The sequence below is a fragment of the Ruditapes philippinarum genome, unplaced genomic scaffold, assembly GCF_026571515.1.
Source record: "Ruditapes philippinarum isolate M1 unplaced genomic scaffold, ASM2657151v2 ctg3663_1_1_1_1, whole genome shotgun sequence".
Taxonomy (NCBI): Eukaryota; Metazoa; Mollusca; class Bivalvia; order Venerida; family Veneridae; genus Ruditapes; species Ruditapes philippinarum.
Genome location: NW_026851578.1, coordinates 143,900 through 164,719, shown reverse-complemented (window position 1 = coordinate 164,719; position 20,820 = coordinate 143,900). Strand labels below are relative to the sequence as shown.

Genomic DNA, 20,820 nt, shown 5'->3' with positions numbered 1-20,820 from the left:
CCCGCCACAATCATTGTCACTTAGTACAAGAAGTAGCTCGTAAAAATTTGTTTTTGTTGTTTATGCAATAGAAAAAGAATCGAAACACGAGGCTGTCTGATATATACGAGGCAAAAATAAAAACATGTTCCCTGTCGTCACAATGTAAAACCTCAATTTAATAAGTAACCAATGTACGAGCATCTGAATATTATTTTACTTTCGCTATCCCTTTCCCTATCGTCATAATGAGGCAACCCAAGAGCAGAGAAAGAGTCAATCAACGAGCATGCTGTATTTTCATTCCATACAGACAGCGTGGTACCTGGAGTGCGAGTAACTTATACTTGCACTCCAGTTAACACTTTGCAAAATGTATGTGTATACAATTTAACTATGACATATTTTCAATAGAAAGGTCCTCATAACATATAATTGTTTTTAATGCACATCAATATAGGCTTGTATCATAGTTTGAAGACCTTTCTGTTGAAAATGTGTCAGAGTTAAGCCGTATACATATACATGCACATTGCATTATCTGGAGTGCATGTATTATTTATCCGCACTCCAGAGCATGTCCATTGATTGGCTCATTTATTTTTCTGGGACGACAGAGAAAGAGATAACCAGTCATTTTCAGATATTCGTTCATTATTCTATTACATGTACATTATGACAAAGATATACCTGACGCAGCATAGGTAATGAGTATCTACGAAAATCGGGTAGGGACATTTCAACATTTCATTAAGTTAAAATCGTGAATTCATGAAGTTGAAGTCGTGAATCCGTGAAGTTGAAATCGTTAATTTATGAAGTTGAAATCGTGAATTTATGAAGTTTAAAATTGTGAATTCATGAAGTTGAAATCGTGAATTCGTGAAGTTGAAATCGTGAATTCATGAAGTTGAAATCGTGAACTCGTGAAGTTGAAATCGTAAATTCGCCAAATTCATGAAGTTGAAATAGCCCTACCGGTCTTTCGTAGATATCAGATAATGTTCAAATATATATCAAGGTCATCGCTTGTGAAGTCGGAATGTAAATGAACTCAACTGACATTTTTATAATCGTGACGGCTGAACAGTGTAAACATTTTAAAAGTTTTAAACTTATGTCGAAAATATGTCAACAGTTTATACACTTTTATCATAATCAAAGATACTGCGATTGACATGTACGTATTAGATTAAAGAGGGAACTGTTGAGAAGTGTCGTTATATGTTTGATACTTAGGTATAAATTACACTGAAAACGGACAGAATGAGCGGTGAAATTTCTAAAGACGAGGCTCTTACTGACACCAAAAAAGATGTTACACTTGATGTAATGATGCATAAAGGGATTTTGATTGCAAAATGTGAGATTGATGAAATTCAAAAGTTTGAGATGCGAGACGATGATGTATGGGTGTGTACATTTCCTAGATCAGGCAAGTCATCGTTTTGTTTTACTATCTATTTACAACGGGTGTGAACTTCATATGCATTTCAAAGTTGAAAAACGGAGCTTTTTTTGTCCTCTGCATTATTTCAGGTACGCGCGATGAAGAGTAAAGCTACCGACGTTCCGTAAGCTACTTTCTACAGTAATAATCTAACATTGAACCATTATTTAAACATTTTAAAAGTCATGTTTGTATGGTGGCCGATTGTGTCCATTATAAAGCCGCGAGAAATTTCACCGTCAGTTTATAAAATGTCGCGGGCAACTTTTAAATCCGCAAGACTTTATGTGAAAATTGTATACAATGTCGCGGCTAACAGAAACTTGCAAGTTTTTCTGTAACACTACTGGTATAACAAATCGAGTTTTACGAAGGAAACCGCGACATTTTCTGTCTACATAGTTGACTAAGCCACGCAAACATATGCTTACTTAAGGTGGCCGATTGCGACCATTTAAATCCGCGATATTTTGTTTTGATGCATACCTTGAAAAAAGTCGAGTTTGAGCATTAAGCTTCGGGAAATATCCGCGACTTTTTATGGAAAAGTCGTTGTTGACGAACATTTAGTCGCGGCCTATAATTTTTCGCTCGACTTTCGTAGAATTTCTACAACATTTGCAAAAATATGTCGCGATATTCTTTCTGTTCATCGACTTTTTATAGACAAACGCGGGATAAAATTTAGAGTCAATCCATGGACGCTACTGGCCACTGAAGCTCGCTGTTTCCAACAACTTTTCTACAATATCGAAGTTTACACGTTCGATTCCCCGCGACATTTTGTACGATTTCGGCAGAAAATCTAGCGGACTTGTAAGTTGCCAGCGACATTTTTCGATAAAACGATAAGATTTCTCACTGGTTTGAAATGGCCGCAACCGGTCACCATATGCTTGCCCTTTCTTAAGAAGTAAACATCAATTATTTCCGAGGCATAATGTGCCTTTAATACAAAAGAAATGAGTACAAAAAGTGCAAATCACCAAAATTTAACACAGTGATAACTACGTTAATATCTCCTTATTTACTTTAAAAGGCGAAGAATAAATGAGCCGCGTCACGACAAAACCAACATCCGCGCAGTCTGATCTTGATCCATGCTGTTCGCTATCAGTTTCTCGACTTGTAAAAGGGTTGTTTAGCGAACAGCATGGATCCTGATCAGACTGCACGGATGCGCAGGCTGGTCTGGATCCATGCTGGTCGCAAACCCATTATGTTGGTTTTGTCGAGACACGGCTCAAATAATACTGTCAAGTAGATACTTGACTCTCCTTTTTTATCTCCAACAGGCTTATTTAATATACATGACGTAAAAACATGTTTGATATAATAGCTGGCGATAATCATGTTGTCAGCGCGTGATTTCGTGCAGAAATGCAAAGATCGCGATAGAAAAGACAAAAATTAGCCACTGACAGTTCTTATTTTATCGTGCTTCTGACAATACGTCTTTTCGACCCAGGAACACGGTCATATGACAAAGCACAAATCATTCTCCGTTTAACAATTTTGTTCGATGGTAAAAGTGATATTTGTCGACAGATTAAAGGCCCATTCCGCTTTCAAATGCTATTACATGTATTTCCTAAATTCTTTCATTTTTGGAATATTGTTACAATTTCCAAAAGGTTAATCACTGGTCATACAGATAAACTATCTTTTGCTCCATTTGCACTTTGGCAACTGGTATACTTACAGTAATTAAGTATTTTGTATGGAAGTCAAAATACTACTTTGTTTACATATTGCAACATTTATGACACATATCGCACAATCAAATCAACTTGCTCAATTAACATCTAAAATGCATCGAATCCTTTATTTAAAACATTAAAACATTATTAAAACGCATGTTTGACTTTTTTTTAAAGAATACAAAATGATTGATTTCTGAGACACAATGGGCCTTTAAAATATTTCTCTTTTTTACTTATTGCTTATATTGACAAAAGATTTATTCATTGGGCTTCATTAAGAGTCGCCAGCATTGCAATAAAAGGTAGCTTACTTTCTACAGGGACCACTTTGACACAGGAAATAGTGTACCTTGTGATGACCCTGGATTTTGAGAAGGCAAATTCAGTACAGTTAGACGACAGGTTTCCGATCATTGATGTAAAGAACGATAAATTTCCCTACTACAGAGGTAAATATATGAAAATAATTATCATTTTTTTTATTTTTTACGACATTCATGAGTATTCGAGTAAAGATAAGAACAAATTATCAATCTTTAACCTTCACGGCACTCGTAAGTATTCAAACATAAGAACAATGTTTACTTTGCCGCATAATCTGTCCAAAAAATCTACATTTCTAAAAATAAAAATGTAATGTTCAATATAATATGGCTTTATGGGAATAAAATCAAAGCTTGACGATTTTCTTTAGGCTTCGTCTTCATTATCTTTATATCAATGTCTTAAAGTTCTTCTTATTTGATATGTGTTTTTATAATGGAATCTCCTCTGTACTGTTACATTTGTAGTACCTGTGAAAGGGCCACAGGTACCTTTTTGCCCAAAGTACCGACCTCACGCGGCGAGAACTTTGGATAAAACCAAAGACGATCCGAAGCTAGTGATATATTTAATAGAAGAGAATTTCAATGCTCGACCGAGAGCTGCATGTATTTTCATCCGACGATCTGACTATTTATTATTTTCAGTAGTATTTGTTAATATTTTTTTTCCATAGAATCTTATTCATATCCAGAAAGTTGTAATAAGATTCTTTACTTCTTGATTTTCCAACACTTTCAGGAGTGAAACATGTTGAAGAAATGCAGTCTCCCCGTATGGTAAAAGCGCATGCGCATTTCGATTTTTTACCGGAACAACTGCAAAACGGAAAGGGTCGGGTAAGATAAAACTTAGAAAAATAAAAAACGTGCTCATTCAATATTTTCATATTTCATCAATGTTTCAACATTTAAACTTTATAAGTATATTACACTAGTGGACCAGTGTATTATCTATGCTTGAAGCTGTTTAAATACTTCTTAACCATTTCCTTGTTGATTTTATTTTCAGATAATTTACTTGGCACGAAATCCGAAAGATGTGATCACTTCTTACTTTCATTTGCTACAATGGCTGAATGAGTTAAGAGACTATAATGATACTTGGCCAAAATTTTTCAACTCGTTTGTTGAAGGAAAAGGTATACCTTGTACTATTTAAGATAATCTAGTAAGAGTTAGATCAGACCAAAACTGTGATTATTTAGCTTTGTTTCGTTCAATTAAGTAACAGAAGTAGTCCGAGTTGAGAAATGATATCCCCGCTGTACTGGTGGTAGTGTTGGTACTTTTCACACAGGATCACGGCAGTAAGCCCAATTGAATTGATCAGAGCACAGTTTAGCCATCGTATCGTTCCTGGGCAGCCTGTCAAGCAGTTTACAAGTACTAGTTGCCTTCACTTTCGCAAGGAACTGATAACTTAAGTGCATGCCAGAGCAGAGGTACAGGGCGAATGACCGTGGAAAGGATTTCATGATCAATCACACCGTAAGTGAACAACTTCGTCCGGGGATCGAACCCGGGTCGCCCGATTCACGCCCTACCTATAGAGCTTACCGGAAGGTTTTACCGCTGTACTTAAAACCACTTTGAAAAAACAACGTATAGTAATTAACAGAAGAGGTCCGAATGTTGAACTGGTATTTCTGCTGTATTTTAAAGCAATTTAAAACAACGTATTTGTCTCAGTTTGAAACAGCAAAGAAGAACGGAAAACAAAACAGTCGCCATCCAAATTGTCACAAAACTTATGCAATGCAAAGTTTTAGAAATTGCATATCCATGGAAAACTTTTGACCAGATAACTCATTGGTACGTCTAGCATCATAATGTCATAAAAGTAAAAAAAAAAAGAAGTGGAAAGAGAAGCAAGTCTTCTAAAAGTTCTGGAAAAAATCTCTCAAGCCAGTTAAATCAAAAGAAACAAGTGCAATTTCGGATAACGTAGATTGTTCGTACACTGAAACATAAGGCCTTGTTGCTCTTGCTTAATACACATTTATTTGCATGTTATAAGTATCACCAAGCCATTGCGTATGATGTTCATGGCGACTTCAATTCAACCATTTTGTTTCGGAAGATCTTTTGGGCTTTTTATTTACAATAAATATGATTATATAACATTGATCTACAAAAGGATATTGCTATAATTGTGATTTATTGTTTCGTTTAGCACTACCTACACTGTCCGTGGCCTTGATTTGCATGTCATAAGTATCACCAAGTTGTTGCACTATAAGTTCATGACGACTTCAATTCAGTTGTTTTGTTTCAGAAAATCTTTTGGGCTTTTTATTTACAATAAATATGATTACTGAGTATATAACATCGATTTACAAAAATACATAACTATTGTGGTTTATTATTTCGTTTAGCACTTCACTGTCCATGGCCGAGACATGTTTTGAAGTACTGGGAAAGGAGGAATGATAGCAATGTATTGTTTTTAAAATACGAGAACCTTATAAAGGTATATTACCTTTGTTAACCTTTTTCATGCTAAAGATCAACAAGCAAAGATGTAATTCAATGACCACCCCCCCCCCCAACAAATTCATGTATAGTAAAATGAACCTGTCCCCTCTTTTGAATTATTGTAAGGGATTTTGTTGTCAAATTTGAAAAATGGAACAGTAAACAGAATAATGCCTGGTTTGTTTGTATGGTATACAGTGCTAGTCTGTGGGTGTTTCTAAATTAAAAAGTGTGCCATTTCATTTTTAAAATGTTGAATTCTGCTTCAACCGGTGCTAGGGGGCATGGGCGGTAGTTTGCACTTGACATTACCGTCCATGAACAGACTCAATCAAACCGAGCCTGCAATATTTTCAATTTTGCCGTTTTGGATTCTTATTTTTTTTTTATTTTTGTATTTTCCTTGTGACACAAGATGGCTTAATCACAAACTGTAGTTTCCAAAGGGTCAACTAGTGTTTCGTCAAGGTATCGTATCATGAATATGTGGCATACATTTTATAATGATGTACCTTTGTTATAAATTAAAGACCTGAGAAAAACTGTCAAAACTCTTTGGTTCGCAAGCAAGCGCATGTAACGTTCGTGGGGCTACTCTTGAATCCGAACTTGTGCACAAGTGAGTACTTTCCTTTTAGTGTTTTATCTAGCAGAAAACGTTACAACTGTCACATGAAATCTGAAAAATGACTAAGACCTTACAAAGAAGAAAGAAGTTCTTTTTTTTTTCGATGTAATATTTCAATTTTATTTTATAACACTTTTTGTAGTTATGTCTTTAATACGTTAAATTTTTCTAAAACGGCATTTTAGACTTATGTATGAACAATTCTCTTATGAACCAGGACTTGCCAAATGGTGTAAGAACAATTGCAAAGTTTCTAGGGAAAGAGATTTTGGATGAGAACGTTGCTAGAATATGTGATCATTGCAGTGTGCAAAATATGAAGACTAATGAAAACGTGAATTTGTCTTATTGGAGAGAATTTAAGAATGTAAACGATGAGGCTGGCGGAGGATTTATAAACAAAGGTGATAGTATGTTTTCAAAGTTCTTGCAATGACAAAAACTGATATTGATTTGCATTTCTATGTTGATTTCTGTCTACACAGTATTAGAATATAAAATCTAAATACGCCGACTGTGATTCGCTCTTGTAAAATCCTAGTCTGGAGTTCCTTCCCCTTTCACTACTTTCCGCAATCGCAACTTTTCGGCCCTTTCCGTCAGTCTTCGGATAAAGTTATTATAGATAATAGTCGAGGATGTTCCGATGGTGCTTTCCGTAGTAAATGTAGGCAGGGAACCATACTAGTAAAGTCCTTGCAAGCCAAGCACAAGAACAAGATCAAGATACACTGACATGTACAATGACCCTTTTGATATATAAACCTCTTTGTACTCAACCCATTAGTTGACGTAATAACTGTACTTTAGCAACGTCATTTCCGGTCACATTGGTATCAGTCTTTCTCTGTCAAGATTTATTTGAACATGCAGTAAATATGAAATGATTATGTACCGGCACATGGTACAATTATTTTATTCAGATTTGTTTCAAATTAAATTGTTAAGGCTTAGGGACCCTAATGAGCATGTAATTCGAGACGCCATATTGGAATTTTATCAAATAATGTCGTCATAGTGGAAAACAACCCTTTCACGTGAACAAAATATTCTGTCAAATAGGTGCGGCTTCGGGTTATTACAATATAATCCGACATTAGCCGATGTGTAACGATTTATATTTTAGTTCATAATTCTTAAGACAGTTATTATACGATTTTTATTCAGTAACAAATATACGTTGTCATATTATATTTCAGGTAAATCTGGAGTATGGAAACATATACTTACACCTGAAGAATCAGAAAAGATTGATGTCCTCCTGAAAGAAGTACAAGAAGCTGGACTTACGTTTGACACTTAAGCCACTAAAACGTCTGAGTAAACTGAAAAAGAGACAATGTAGGTCGTGCAGGCATGGTTCATTTTAGACATTAAGAAAAGCTTCGAAGCTTCCGAGCAAGTTGCAAACTGTGAAAAGCTAAGTTTTGGTTACATGTGAATACCTGAACTGAAGTGTTTTAATATATTTGATTATGTCTGAATGACAAAGGAAAGTATGGACATTTATGGAATGTAATCAAACGAACTTGATATGAACCAAAATGTATACTTGAAAAAGAAATTTTAATTCTAATCAAACTAAGTAATATAGTATACATTGATTGTTTTCTCTTAAATCGAACAAAATATGTACTTTTTTCGTCCAAATAAACATCTGTAGAAGCACGAGGCTGTATTAGTAGTCAAAGCCTAAAATTCAATCCGAGAAAAAAAAATGTGCATTAATCCCCTATTAAAGCCTGTAGATTTTAATTGATTTCTTATTGCCTGTGCATTATTAGGTATGAAAATCACGGGTAACAACCTTCTTATGGTTCACCGAAATGTTTCCGGTAAAACATAAAATAAAAAAAAGAATAATAAAACTCGCATATGAGAACGATATTGAACTATTACATTAGTCTTACAATTCTGAGTTACCTTGTTTGATAATTTCTTTGCAAATCAGAATCGGGTGAAAGGAATAAAGTTCGAAATGCATATTAAATTAAATCTAGCACAACACACTATCAATAAAATACATAAGGGGTTCCATATGTGATCCGTATCCAGCATTAAATTCAATGAAATAGATGGACTTTTAGCAATTAAAACTCTGACAAGGTTTGTCAAATATATTAATAAAACATATACAAGTAACCTTGAAATATTAATATCATCAAATTGAATGTTATACCATAATGAGTGTATGTATTGGATATGGAACACATAAGCACATATGGATCAAAAAGTGTGTTTCGGCTTTAATTAACTTTTTCTTTGCTGATTTCGAAAGATTTGATCGAACACGGGTTTGTTGGTATGCTTTACATTATTGCAGGTCAAAATTATGTTATTGCTTAGTGCTTTGAACCTATTTTCGGTCATATTTTCTTTATCGAAATTTTAAATGTGTGACACACCTTTCCAAAAAGAAAGACTGCGTCAAAAACAACACATAGAATGAATTATGTATGGGTCGAAAAGCATTTAATTTTTTTTAAAATGAAAGTTCATAATTACAAAAATAATTCAAAATTGTAAAAAAAAACTTACCTTTCAATTTCCTGAAAATATCGTCCTTATATTGGAGTTTAACCATCATATGTTTGACCGGACACCAACATATAATTCAAACCGATGTAAATTTTGATGATCCATATGAAGTTGATCCCCAATGAAAATATTGGGTACAGAAGTGATATAAATAAAAACATATTTCCACATGGTTTTCAGCCTACAATGAGAAAAGCGATATAAATAAATACTTTTAGTCTGTGAGTACATAATGAGGTGCTGTTTTATATCACAACGCCGCTAAATGTCGCACCCATGCCGCTAAATGTCGCCACCGCCGCTGAATGTCATAAAATCTTCTGCCGTTAAATGTCGCAAAAATAACGTTAAATGTCGCAAGATGTATATTCATGATGAAATTAAGTTAAATTAAGTTAGCGAGTTGAATTAAATTACTATTAACATTGTGTGAGAGTTCGCACATATTTAATAATTTTGGGGCATAAAGGAATGTCCAAATACATCTGCCGACCCAAGATGAAACATTCTTTTTTAAATGGATTGGTCTACAATTGGCACATTTTCAAGAAATATTCTAAAGTGATAAAAAAAACAATAGAAACGTATCATTTGGATATTCTTACAAAATATTTCGTGTAGTTCTACATGATTTAATATGACACATACATGTACATGATAAATTACTTATATTCTGTTTTGGAACATTTTATTATCAACATCTACATAATATATTTTGATTCTTTTATGGTTTGTTATCACAAGAATCAACTGTGGTAGTGCATACTTGCCATCATAGACCATTGCACTTTAAATGTCCTTTTTTGTTAGCAATCAAAGTGTAAATAAAATTGATTCAAGTATATAGAATGCAACTCGGGTACATGTTAGGTGCATATACTACTCACTTAAAATACTCATCTTTTAAGTGCTATGCTTTGCGTACTTTTTGGACTATTGTCCATCTATTTGCCCCTCGCTGCTGTAAGTTCGAATCCCACCAGGGACTTAAAATTATTTCATGTGAGGAAGTAATCCGTTCGTGCATGGAAAAACACAAGACGTTTTCCTCCACCAGTAAAGCTGGAAATTTTGCTATATTTATATGACCTTAACTGTTTTAGTGTGACGTTTTTAATTTATGGAAGACGAATATAATGAGTTTTAGAGAAATAAAATTCTTATTTGGCACGAAAGATAAGTTTCAAAGTTCAAATTAGGTTTTTATTTCGGCTTTTGGAGCTCATCATTAGTCCTAATTGAGATTTTTTTATCTCTACTCCTAATATTTTTTTCGTAGTTAGGCTTTTAAACCCTTATTAAGAGTAACGCAGTTGTAATTAGGTTTTTGTATACAGAGTTATAAGCTATATCAAGGTTTATGTCGTTACCGAACAACATCCACTCCCGGATAAAAACCGCTATAGAAACTAGTTCTTCATTCTGCAGTAGCATTACATTCCGACTACACGTCATTAAAATAGTGTTTGCAAAGTTGTTTAAATGCTTTGAAAGTTCCAAATAGTTCATTTTCATTAAATAATAGACTCTCCTTTAAAGAAAACAAAGAATAACAGTTCATTGATAAAATCGTAGTTTATACCTACGCGTTAAACTTCGCATATACGCATACGCTTGCTAGCATGAATGAATACATAGTTGTAGTTAAAGCAAGAGCCGCTATTAATTTTTTTTTCAACCTTATAAATGAATAACTATTACTTTCTTTTGTTACCAATGTAAAATGTCAGTAATGTTATTTTTATAAATACAGTATGAAAGTGTTTTTCGGCTACGTAACGGTCTAGCGTCAAAAACATGGAAAAGCCAAAACAAAAAACACATTTTACTTGCGATGACATTTTTAAAATAAGAACTATTAAATAAATTTTTCAACCGTCTAAATGAATGTTTATAACATTATATGTGTAAGCAATGTAAAATGTCAGTAATATTTTTGTAATAAACATTGTATGAAATTGTTTTACGGCTATGATACTGCCTAAGAAAAAAAAACAAAAACAAACAAACAACACATTTAACTTGCAATAAAATACTAGATATATTTTTTTAAAAAATGCTGCTAAATACATTTTTCAACCATTTAAATGAATAACTATGACATAAAATTTATTACCTTTGTAAAATGTCAGTTATTTTTTGTAATAAGTACAGTATGAAAAAGTCAGTGGTGAAACTTATAGGTTGGCTCAGGGTGAGGTTTTAGATTGTTGAATGTCGGCCATCCATCTTATGTCAACTCTGGTCTGTCCACATTTAGCATCGTCGGATACCCACGGCCGAACCATTACATTTAACAGTTATGTCATGTTAAATGTTAATCAACCATGTGTATCCGACGATGACATTACAGTTGTTAACAATATGCTGGTCATTTAGTTTGTTAACACTCTACTGGTCACACTTTTGTCCCAATTGTCACACAACATCGTAAGAATGTGTGTGACAGGTTTTGCTCGAGTTTGAACATGGATCACCTTGGTTGAAAATCAGAAGTAGGTCACAGTAGCCAAAAAATAGAAAAAATGTTTTAGCTCAATGGTTCATCTAAAGTTAAGAAGTTGGTAACACAACCTGATTATGGAAAACCCCTTGTTAACTTGCTGTCCAATATAAATGGATTTCTTGGAAAGGTTGTTCATGAAGACTATATGTAACAATTATTGAATAATGAAAATATTACAGTACATTTGAATTGTTTTGATTATAGATTTCATTTTTATTAATAAACGATAAAGTAATGCATTTGAAAATTAATGTGTAGAGATTCATACAACACATCGGAATATATTTATTTATGCGTCAAAAGTACAGTACATAGATGTACTATAACTTGGTAATTAAGTCTTGTAGGATGATTCAATTAATTGACTTTGTATAGAGTTCAAGCCAGATCATGTATTTTATCAGAAAGCATCACTGGAAACTCAATATGACTGTTTCAATATTCTATACTGCAGTCCATTTAACGGGTGTTTCAAAAAAATGATTTCTTTATTGCTCATCTATCAGCTTGCCTAGCAATACTCAGATGGAACATTACATCTTCCTTGTCTCATAAATAACTTTGGAAGAAAAAAGTCTTGGTGCATGTGAGTCACTTGCTAGGGACATTGACCTTGGTCAGAAGATGACCCCTATTGTTTTCGAGGTCAGTAGGTTAAAATCTACATGGCTTTGATGACAAAAGGGGATTATATTATCAAGCAATGTATACTTCAGTACTTTCCGTGCTTTGATTTTCTCCTAATTATGGGTAAACAATTCTAAATAATCTGGGAGTAAAACTGTTTCCTTATCTCTCATATTTAGGAGTATTTAAGTACTTAATTATAAAAAGAACAGTCCGAGTTAGGCTTATGAAAAACGACTTTGTCATTTATTAGAGATATTCGACCATGCGACCACATACATGCATCGAGGACATTATTTTAAGGAAAGTGACCGTGCGACCACATACACGCATCACAGGATTCCCCTTCTCTTACAAGAAAGAGACAAAGATTTGTCCGCCCTTTTATTAGAGGGCAGACTTTAAAAATATGCCATTTCCTTATTCTTATTGATAAGGAGGCTATTTTCCATACACATGTCTTAAATTGATTTATATACAACAATAGTTATTCAAACCAAGCGGGTTATCAGTTTTCATCCTATTAAGTTCGCTATTGAAATTTAAAAAGATCGTATTTAATTTATAGGAAAATTTTGAGTTTACAGATTTTTCTACCTTTCTTTCAATGTATATAATAGAATTATTTTATTTTTGCAGAATATGAACGTTTCAAAAACGTTTTATATGCATTATATATGGGAGATAAATTTCACACTTTGTTTGCAAATATTATCCTCGGGGCATTTTTACCACAAAGTACTAGTATGCATTTCTTGTCTATATACTAGTACGACTTGTCCTACTTGTAATAAAAAAGGTAATGTGATGGGCTGCAAAAACAAACAAAAAAAATCAACTTTGAGCAGCCGACAATTCTGACACTGGTAAGACTAAACCTTCTGACTTTGTAAAATGCACTTTTCAAGCTATCATTGTTTAGAAGTCTCTATCTATATCTATCAATCTGGGAATATGAAGATAGAAATTTCTAAAGGTAGTCAGCCATTAGTACAGAGCCGGTTCATTTTGCACGGACGTGCAGCTTGGCTTACATGACTTGTATCTCTATACATGTCTCTATGGCAAAATAATAATACATAACGTATTATACCTGTATTAATACCGATAAATTAGCAGGCAAACATGCATGTAGGTAAAAGGCTAACGACACAAGATATAAAAATTCTAAGCTGAGATTGAATTGTAATTGAATCTTTCTAGAAAAAAAATTCCAATACGTTTAGATGCATCTGCACGACATCCGGATTGCTAAATTTTTCATACACGTCAGTTTCTGAACACGTGATCTGTGACGGTTTATATACCTGAGGTGCTTCTGCGAGGTAAAGTAACAAAGGACATGACAGCATGCACTCTGGGCGCGTGAGGGAATAAACACTATATTATGTTTCAATAATAGTTTTAGAGCATATCAGATACTTGTTACCTAAAGAAAATAGCGATAGATTTAAAATAATATGTCCAATAAGTAGCAAAAATGTAAAGACAGTAGTATTTTGACTGTTATACAACTACTTAAGCATCATAAATGTACCATTTGCCAAAAAGAAACAGAAGACGACAGTTCAGATAATTGGCCAATGAGTAACTTGTTGGAAAACTATAAAAAAAAAAAATACAAAAAAATATATGAAATATTTTTAGAAGTTAAAATAAAAGCATTTTTTGGACATAATGGGCATTTAAATGACCAATGAATATTTTACTTTATGTTCGCTCATCTCGGGATATTCTTCACAGGAAAATAGGCCTCATGCTTAAAAACAGTTCTAAACGCTTAACATTAAAACATCCCTTTAAAGACCCATCATGCATCAGAAATGCTATCATTTTTATTTCGAAAAAAATGTTTAATTTTTGGTATCATGTTACAGTTTCAAAAAATATACTCATTTGCTACACATACATAAACTATTTCTGCATCTTTAGCTCTTTTGCCAATTTGTATAAAGATAGTGAAATAGTATTTTGTATAGAAGTACTTAGTTTACATTTTGCTTCCTTTACGTCACATAACTGAAGGAAAACAAAATATCTTTTGATAGATGTAGATGAATAGATGAATGTATTGTTCATGCGCATCTTTACCGATCTTACTGTTCGGCATTTTTCGTCAAACCTCGGTAAAATCCGAACAAGGATAAACAGATGAGGTGTCTCACGTGCTTTACCTTCCTTAAGTTATTTATCGTACATCTTTTACTATATTGAAAAGAGTATTTATGATATAGATCTATTATGTCATAAACTAAATAAAATAACTTCCTTAAATTCATCGAAGTACAAGAATTGTTTTTTAACAACATTACATAAGTTAAGGGGAAGCCATGCATTCAATTTAATATACTCTTGGAAATTCGGTATGTTCGGACATATTCGCGTCCAGAATTTATCAGAATTCATGTCCAAATTAAAGGCACATCATGCCCCAGAGTCAAAAACATTTTTACTTCTTTAGAAAGGACACACATAATTTAATAATGTTTAGATAATGGTTTTAAAGAATGTTGGATGCTTGTAATATAAGAAAAGTAGCAATAAGTGTGAAATAAGTTGGCATAAAAGTGGTAAAATTTTAACAAAGTAGTATTTTGACTTCCATGCAAAATACTAATTCACCATAAATGTACTTATTATTAAAAAGCAACAGATGAAAAAGATGGTCCAAGTAATAAGCCAATGAGTACATTTTTGGATACTATGAAATTACACCATAATTAAAAAGCTTAAATTTGATAAATAAAAAGAAAGCATTTCCGAGGCAAAATGGGCCTTTAACATACTAAACATGATTTCAAAATAAAAAATAAAGACGGAGTGATAAAATAAATTGAAAGACACGGGAAAGTGGACGGAAAGAAGAAAACTGTTTGTACCACCTTAAACATTACAGTCATAATAAAAACTCGCATGAAACTAGATGTAAAAAAAAGCTAAAATACATGGAAAAACTAAAAGGAAGAAAGAAAAATATAAACAAATATTTCTGCTTAAAACAAAAAAAAATCAAGTGATAATTTATCCTTAGTTGGTTTTTAACAAGACTCTTGAACAGACACACTTTTGAACAGCTGCAAGTCAAAACGAGAGAAAATGAAAGATCTTATGTTCTTATTGAAGATTTTCTTCATGGTCTGTCTCTTGGCTCAACCAATTTCCACTGAAGGTGAAAAACTGTGCACCTTAAAGCAAGATAGGGATTACAAAATTTTAGAAGAGCTGATCTTATTAAGAAACGAAGTGTCCGCGGCTTACAGGAAAATAAAGAGTCTGAAGACTGAAGTAGATGTACTGAAAAATGACCAGAAAGGTATTTATTTATTTATTTATTTATTTATTTTATTAATTTGGTAGTTTAGCGCGGAGGAAGGTAGTCTAGTACTGGTGCAACTCTCCAGGAACGATGGTTAGGAAACTACCCGCCTAAATGACTGAAATACTGTTGGGAAAAAGCGTAAAATGAAACAAACAAACAAACAAAAATTTTATTTATTTTATTTATATTGATCTCATTTTTTACTTTTTTTATCTATCTATTTTTATTTATTTATTTTATCTCATTTTATTTATTTAATTTTTCATTGTTTATTTATTCAGCTTAATATTTTTTTTTTTATTCTGAAGTGTCATATTATTATAAAAATAACATGTCTCTCCGGGTAAAAGTGCTTATTAGCAACCCAAGATCTTAAAAATAACACCTGAGACGGAGCCGGTGGAGCCGAGGGTGTTATTTCAAGTCAAGGTTGATAATATGCACTATTAATTTACACTAAGGGACACGTGTTACTACCCAACATTTTAATGTAATTTTTCACCGCTATGCTCAGCGAAGCGGCCAGGGGAGAGAACTAGAACATTACGTTTTGTTAAGTCAATACAGAATTCTCGCCCCTGAAGAATATTGCAAAAGAAAATAATTGACTGGGTAACTGAAAGATCAAAATAACACCATGTGACGTCACATTAGGCTATTTAAAATTAATTCACGTTCAAGTAACTTATAAGATAGGAAACGCAGAGGAAAAGTGCATTAATAATAAATTAAAACAATTTGATCTCAGAGTTTAAATGATACTTGTGCTTGTCATTTATCCTATCTTAACAAAAAGAAAACTTAAAAATAAAAAAAAGTTGCCTGCCTTATAAGTGATCCGTCTTGTAATCAAGTAAATACGTTACTTACACAAAATCTGCTAGTTCTACATTATCATTAAGAGATAAAAAAAAGTCTTATGAAAGGTATTTTGTACACATTTTCTAATTTACAATTACATTACAGAAGCTGCAGGTGACACGTATATCAGATGGGGACGAATGACATGCCCTGATAATGAAACTAGCCTTCTTTATACAGGTGAGTTGTTTCTACACAGTAACTTATAAGTTTCATAAACATGATTTTCAATAATTGGTTTCTGTCTAGCATCTTAGTCTTTTTGTTGTTGTTTTTTTGTTGTTTTTTCAATAATCGATGGACCAAATGATCCGTTAGTGCTATGCAGTGTGAAATCATATAACTTTCTTTAAGTGTACTTTCATTTGAATAAGGTATCATTTTTAATAGTCATAACATTACATAACATTCGGGTTATAATTGTCTTTGATTTACTCTGACAATATGCAGAATGCCGTCCGTTCATGTGTACGTCATCGATTAATGACTGCATGATGCTATATTATGAGAAAAGACAGTTTCCGTACAACTTCGCTCAAACAAGACTTGCCCAGAACTTGGACCACAAACATAATCCCATTTCTGTTGTAAACGGTCGTTAATCATAATTAGAGAAAATCATATATAAAAATGAAAATACCCCGAGAAAAGGTCCGCAGGGACTTTACTAATGATTCTAACGTCCATAAACTTATATTTATATCTAGGTTTTATGGCTGGATCAAATAGGAACCACCCTGGGACTGGCTCTAACTATCTCTGCTTAACCGACACCCCGTTATGGGATCAGTACAAGAACGGACAAATCGACAGCTACGGGAGAATCACCGGCGTTGAGTATCAGTTTACTAACCATAAGCCCGGTGCTGCGGAATTTTTCGGGGGAAACATGTTAAACCATAATGCTCCATGTGCTGTATGCCACACGCAAAGTCGTGTTTCTGTGATGATACCTGGAAGAAATAAATGTTACAACGGCTGGAGAATGGAATATAGCGGCTATCTTGTGACCGGGTCTTTTTCCGACAAAAGTGCCACTCAGTATGTATGCCTAGACAAGCGCCCGGAGAAGGTGTTTAACGGTAATGCGAATCATGACGACAACATGCTGTTCCTTGTAGAAGGGTCGTGCGGTGGTAGCCTGGCATGCCCGCCGTATGTGGCAGGAAGGGAGATTACGTGTGTAGTGTGCTCCCTGTGAATTACTCGGTGACTGATCACTATATATAGATTGCAAAACAAAACACAGACAAATATTTCTGTTTTTTATACTTCCTTCTATAACTTTTTGTTATTTCTTTTTATTATTTCCTTTTCATCTGCTTCTATTTGAACATATATGATTTGCAATAAAGCTATAAACAAAAAAAGTGTTTTTATTTACGGGTCTTATTGCAGCTTTGTTAAGGACACGTATGACTTAAAGGCGGGTATATTTGTTGGAATAACCTTACATGATAAATAGAATCCCTAAAGAAAGCTGAACACGCCAAATTAAAAATGTTGCAGGCTCGGTTTGATTGAGCCTGTTCATGAACTGTAGTGGTATTTGCAAGTTGCATGTATCTTCCAACACAATCCTTTCTACGGTCATTCGCACGTATCTTTGCTCTGGCATCTACCGAAGTTATCAGTTCCTTACGAAATTGAAAGCAACTAGTACTGGTAAACTGAATGACAGCTTGCCAAGGAACGATGCGGTGGCTGAACTGTGCTCTGGTAAATTGGCCTTCTCCCTTCATCCGGAGTTAAATCTATAAATACCTCCATCACTAATATGATGATTCAGTTGAAGAATAAGAATGTTCGAGTATTTGTTTCCATTAATGATTATTACAATTTGACTTATTTTTAATTAGCCATCCATTTTCTTCTTTTAAATAAGTGAAAGATTATTGCATTGTATGGCGACCGTCTGTCCGTCCAAAGAGCACAATTTGTGCAAACAATAACCACAGCACGCGTTTATCAAAAGGTCCTAGCATTTAGTGTGGAGGTTGAACATGATATGTAGATGCTTTATTTGGATTTTAAATAACTTGGTCAAAGGTTAACGTCATGATGATCTTGATTACTGAAGAATTGTCCAACTAATTACTAGTGCACGCTTTGGCCTGCAGTCAAGGATATTTTTGGTTGGGAGTTAAATATGACTAGAAGATAGTTCTTTTCGATTGCGTTGTTTAGTTTAACGTATGTATATCTAGCTCGATTCCGAAGCAAGTTCTTGCAACTTAATTAATCATTTTCGAGTCCGCTTCCTTTAACCAACCAATACTGGCGTCATATGAAGAAACATGGTCGTGACCCTAGTATGGCTCGAACCCAAGATCCCTGGGTTGAGAAGCAGACACCTTAACCACTAGGCCACCGCTCCCCTGTCAAAGATCAAAACGTTTTTGTTCACAGACAAAAGATATGCTGTTTGGGTAGGGCATTACATTTTTCAAAAAAAAATCATTGTGATTTTTAAGGCAGTAAGTCAGAGAAAAGGGGAACCATGACATTGACCCCCAAAAGCTTGTCCGACGAAGAAATACAACACTTTGGCTCGACTGTGAATTAGTAAAAATGTCGACCATGACTAGTTTATGACTGCAAGTCGCTTAAAGGTAAAGGGCACCACGGCCCTGAACAGAAAACGCATTGAAATAAACAATTTGTAGAAAGCAAACCTACGAGGGGCATATTTTTATTAGTGGCAACGGCAGTGCGTTTCTATAAATGAGTCATACCTGTGAACAATGATTAGTAGAGTCCTTCAAAATATTCATCATGGACCTCTACACACTTACCCAGCCTCAAAATCCATTCCGAAATAAAACCATTTAATGAACTGTTCATTGGGTATACTGTTTATACACTGGTAGAGAGCGCTTCCGATGGCACTACGGGGTTTGAACCGGCGACAGCGAAGGCAAAATTTGGTGTATGTGTTTAACCGAAAGTCATAAATAGACACGTGAGGACTATAAGTCTGATTTAAGAAAACCTCAATTCTCTTCTCCTCTAAATACGCTTGAACCAAGGCTGACCGGTACGTGCGCAGGTGCATTACCATGGGGTTATTTGATCCTGCGCACCCCGGATCTTTGGTTCTTTGTTATGTAGTTATTTACTACAACAGTGAGAACATGTTGGTTTATGTGGACATATGGTAATTGGTTATTGGGGAAAAACCTATCATGTTTTTCTCGGGGACGAAATGTCATTTAAAGATCCTGTATCACAATCTTTTTATGGTTTTATATCATAAATAATTATGATGCTCAAATTAAGATTTATCAATTTCGTAAGTTCCAAAATGCATTATTTGTAAAGATATTACCGAATTTAACATTTCATGTAAATAAAGGGAGGTAGTAAAAACTTTATTTTCTATAAAGTCAGATAAGAAACGAATGCATATAATATGTACAAATATTTGCAGTACATATTTTACATATTCTTCGTTGTTTGAAAATTGTTTTATAAGCATAATTATATGCATACATTTTGTATATATAAAATTTCACTAAAGTGCGGTATTCAACCTCAATTATAACATACAGCATCTTTAAAGGGACTCCACTGAGGTTTTTTGACATGATGGGACTGAAAATATCTTTTACAGATAAATGTACTATTTGATGTAGGTTTAGACCACTAATCTTTGTGTAAAATTTCAGATCATTCGCGCACTTAGTTTTTTCTCAGAAATATATATTCATTGTTAACAAAAGATACCCAAATGAAAAAGCGCCTTATTATCAATAACGCTTTTCATCCAAATACAGGCTAAAAAGGCATATACGATATTCATTATTATATATATATTAATTATTTTATATTATAAATAATAATATATTTTAAAGTGGACCAGCTCAATCATTGTTAGAAAATAATTAAGGCTTTGAAACCTCAGTAGAGTCCCTTTAAATGTAACAATATCTATATTCATCTACACAAGGAAGCAACGTCAAATGCTGCGTGATAGGGAAAATTGCATGAATTAACGCGTAGTTTACACTTCTTTTATAAAAAAAATAATGTTCGGGTTTTTTCAAAACTTATCAACAATTGTTAAACAAATTAGGCTATGACTTGTCTTTTTTTCAAATTGGTTTCGTGTCTTTCTATAAGGAAAAAGGGATGCGATTTTTTCGTTACATTATACCGAAACTCTAGATATAATCAGGGAAAATTAGACAGATCTTTATGTTGATTAAACATAAAAATAGTTAAATGTTAAGTGCAATAAGTTACAATAACAACCGCCTTATACTTAGTTTCGCATCGCGACTATTGAGGCCCTTTCAAGTGATTTTAAAACTAGAACGAATAATGTCAATGTTAGACAGGTGTTGTTGTTGTTGTTGTTGTAATTGTAGTAGTGGTGGTGGTAGTGGTTCTTCTTCTTTTACTTGTT

The 20,820-nt window shown here is 33.7% G+C and overlaps 2 protein-coding genes across 3 annotated transcripts; both read left to right on the top strand.

The window, feature by feature from the left end:
* The first annotated feature begins 995 nt into the window (after positions 1-995).
* Positions 996-8,917, top strand: LOC132749247 (sulfotransferase 4A1-like). Of its 2 annotated transcripts, XM_060739079.1 has the most exons (8): positions 996-1,414; positions 3,453-3,581; positions 4,198-4,295; positions 4,468-4,597; positions 5,834-5,928; positions 6,779-6,965; positions 7,761-7,913; positions 7,946-8,917. In XM_060739079.1, the coding sequence occupies exons 1-7, from the start codon at positions 1,246-1,248 to the stop codon at positions 7,862-7,864; spliced, it is 912 nt and encodes a 303-aa protein (XP_060595062.1). In that variant the 5' UTR covers positions 996-1,245; the 3' UTR covers positions 7,865-7,913; positions 7,946-8,917. The 2 variants fall into 2 exon arrangements, with proteins under 2 accessions (XP_060595062.1, XP_060594987.1); XM_060739004.1 differs by having other exon boundaries at positions 7,761-8,917.
* A 6,336-nt stretch (positions 8,918-15,253) lies between these two features.
* LOC132749569 (uncharacterized) lies at positions 15,254-17,770 on the top strand. The gene is made up of 3 exons (XM_060739416.1): positions 15,254-15,545; positions 16,518-16,592; positions 17,120-17,770. The coding sequence occupies exons 1-3, from the start codon at positions 15,329-15,331 to the stop codon at positions 17,611-17,613; spliced, it is 786 nt and encodes a 261-aa protein (XP_060595399.1). The 5' UTR covers positions 15,254-15,328; the 3' UTR covers positions 17,614-17,770.
* Positions 17,771-20,820: the final 3,050 nt, after the last annotated feature.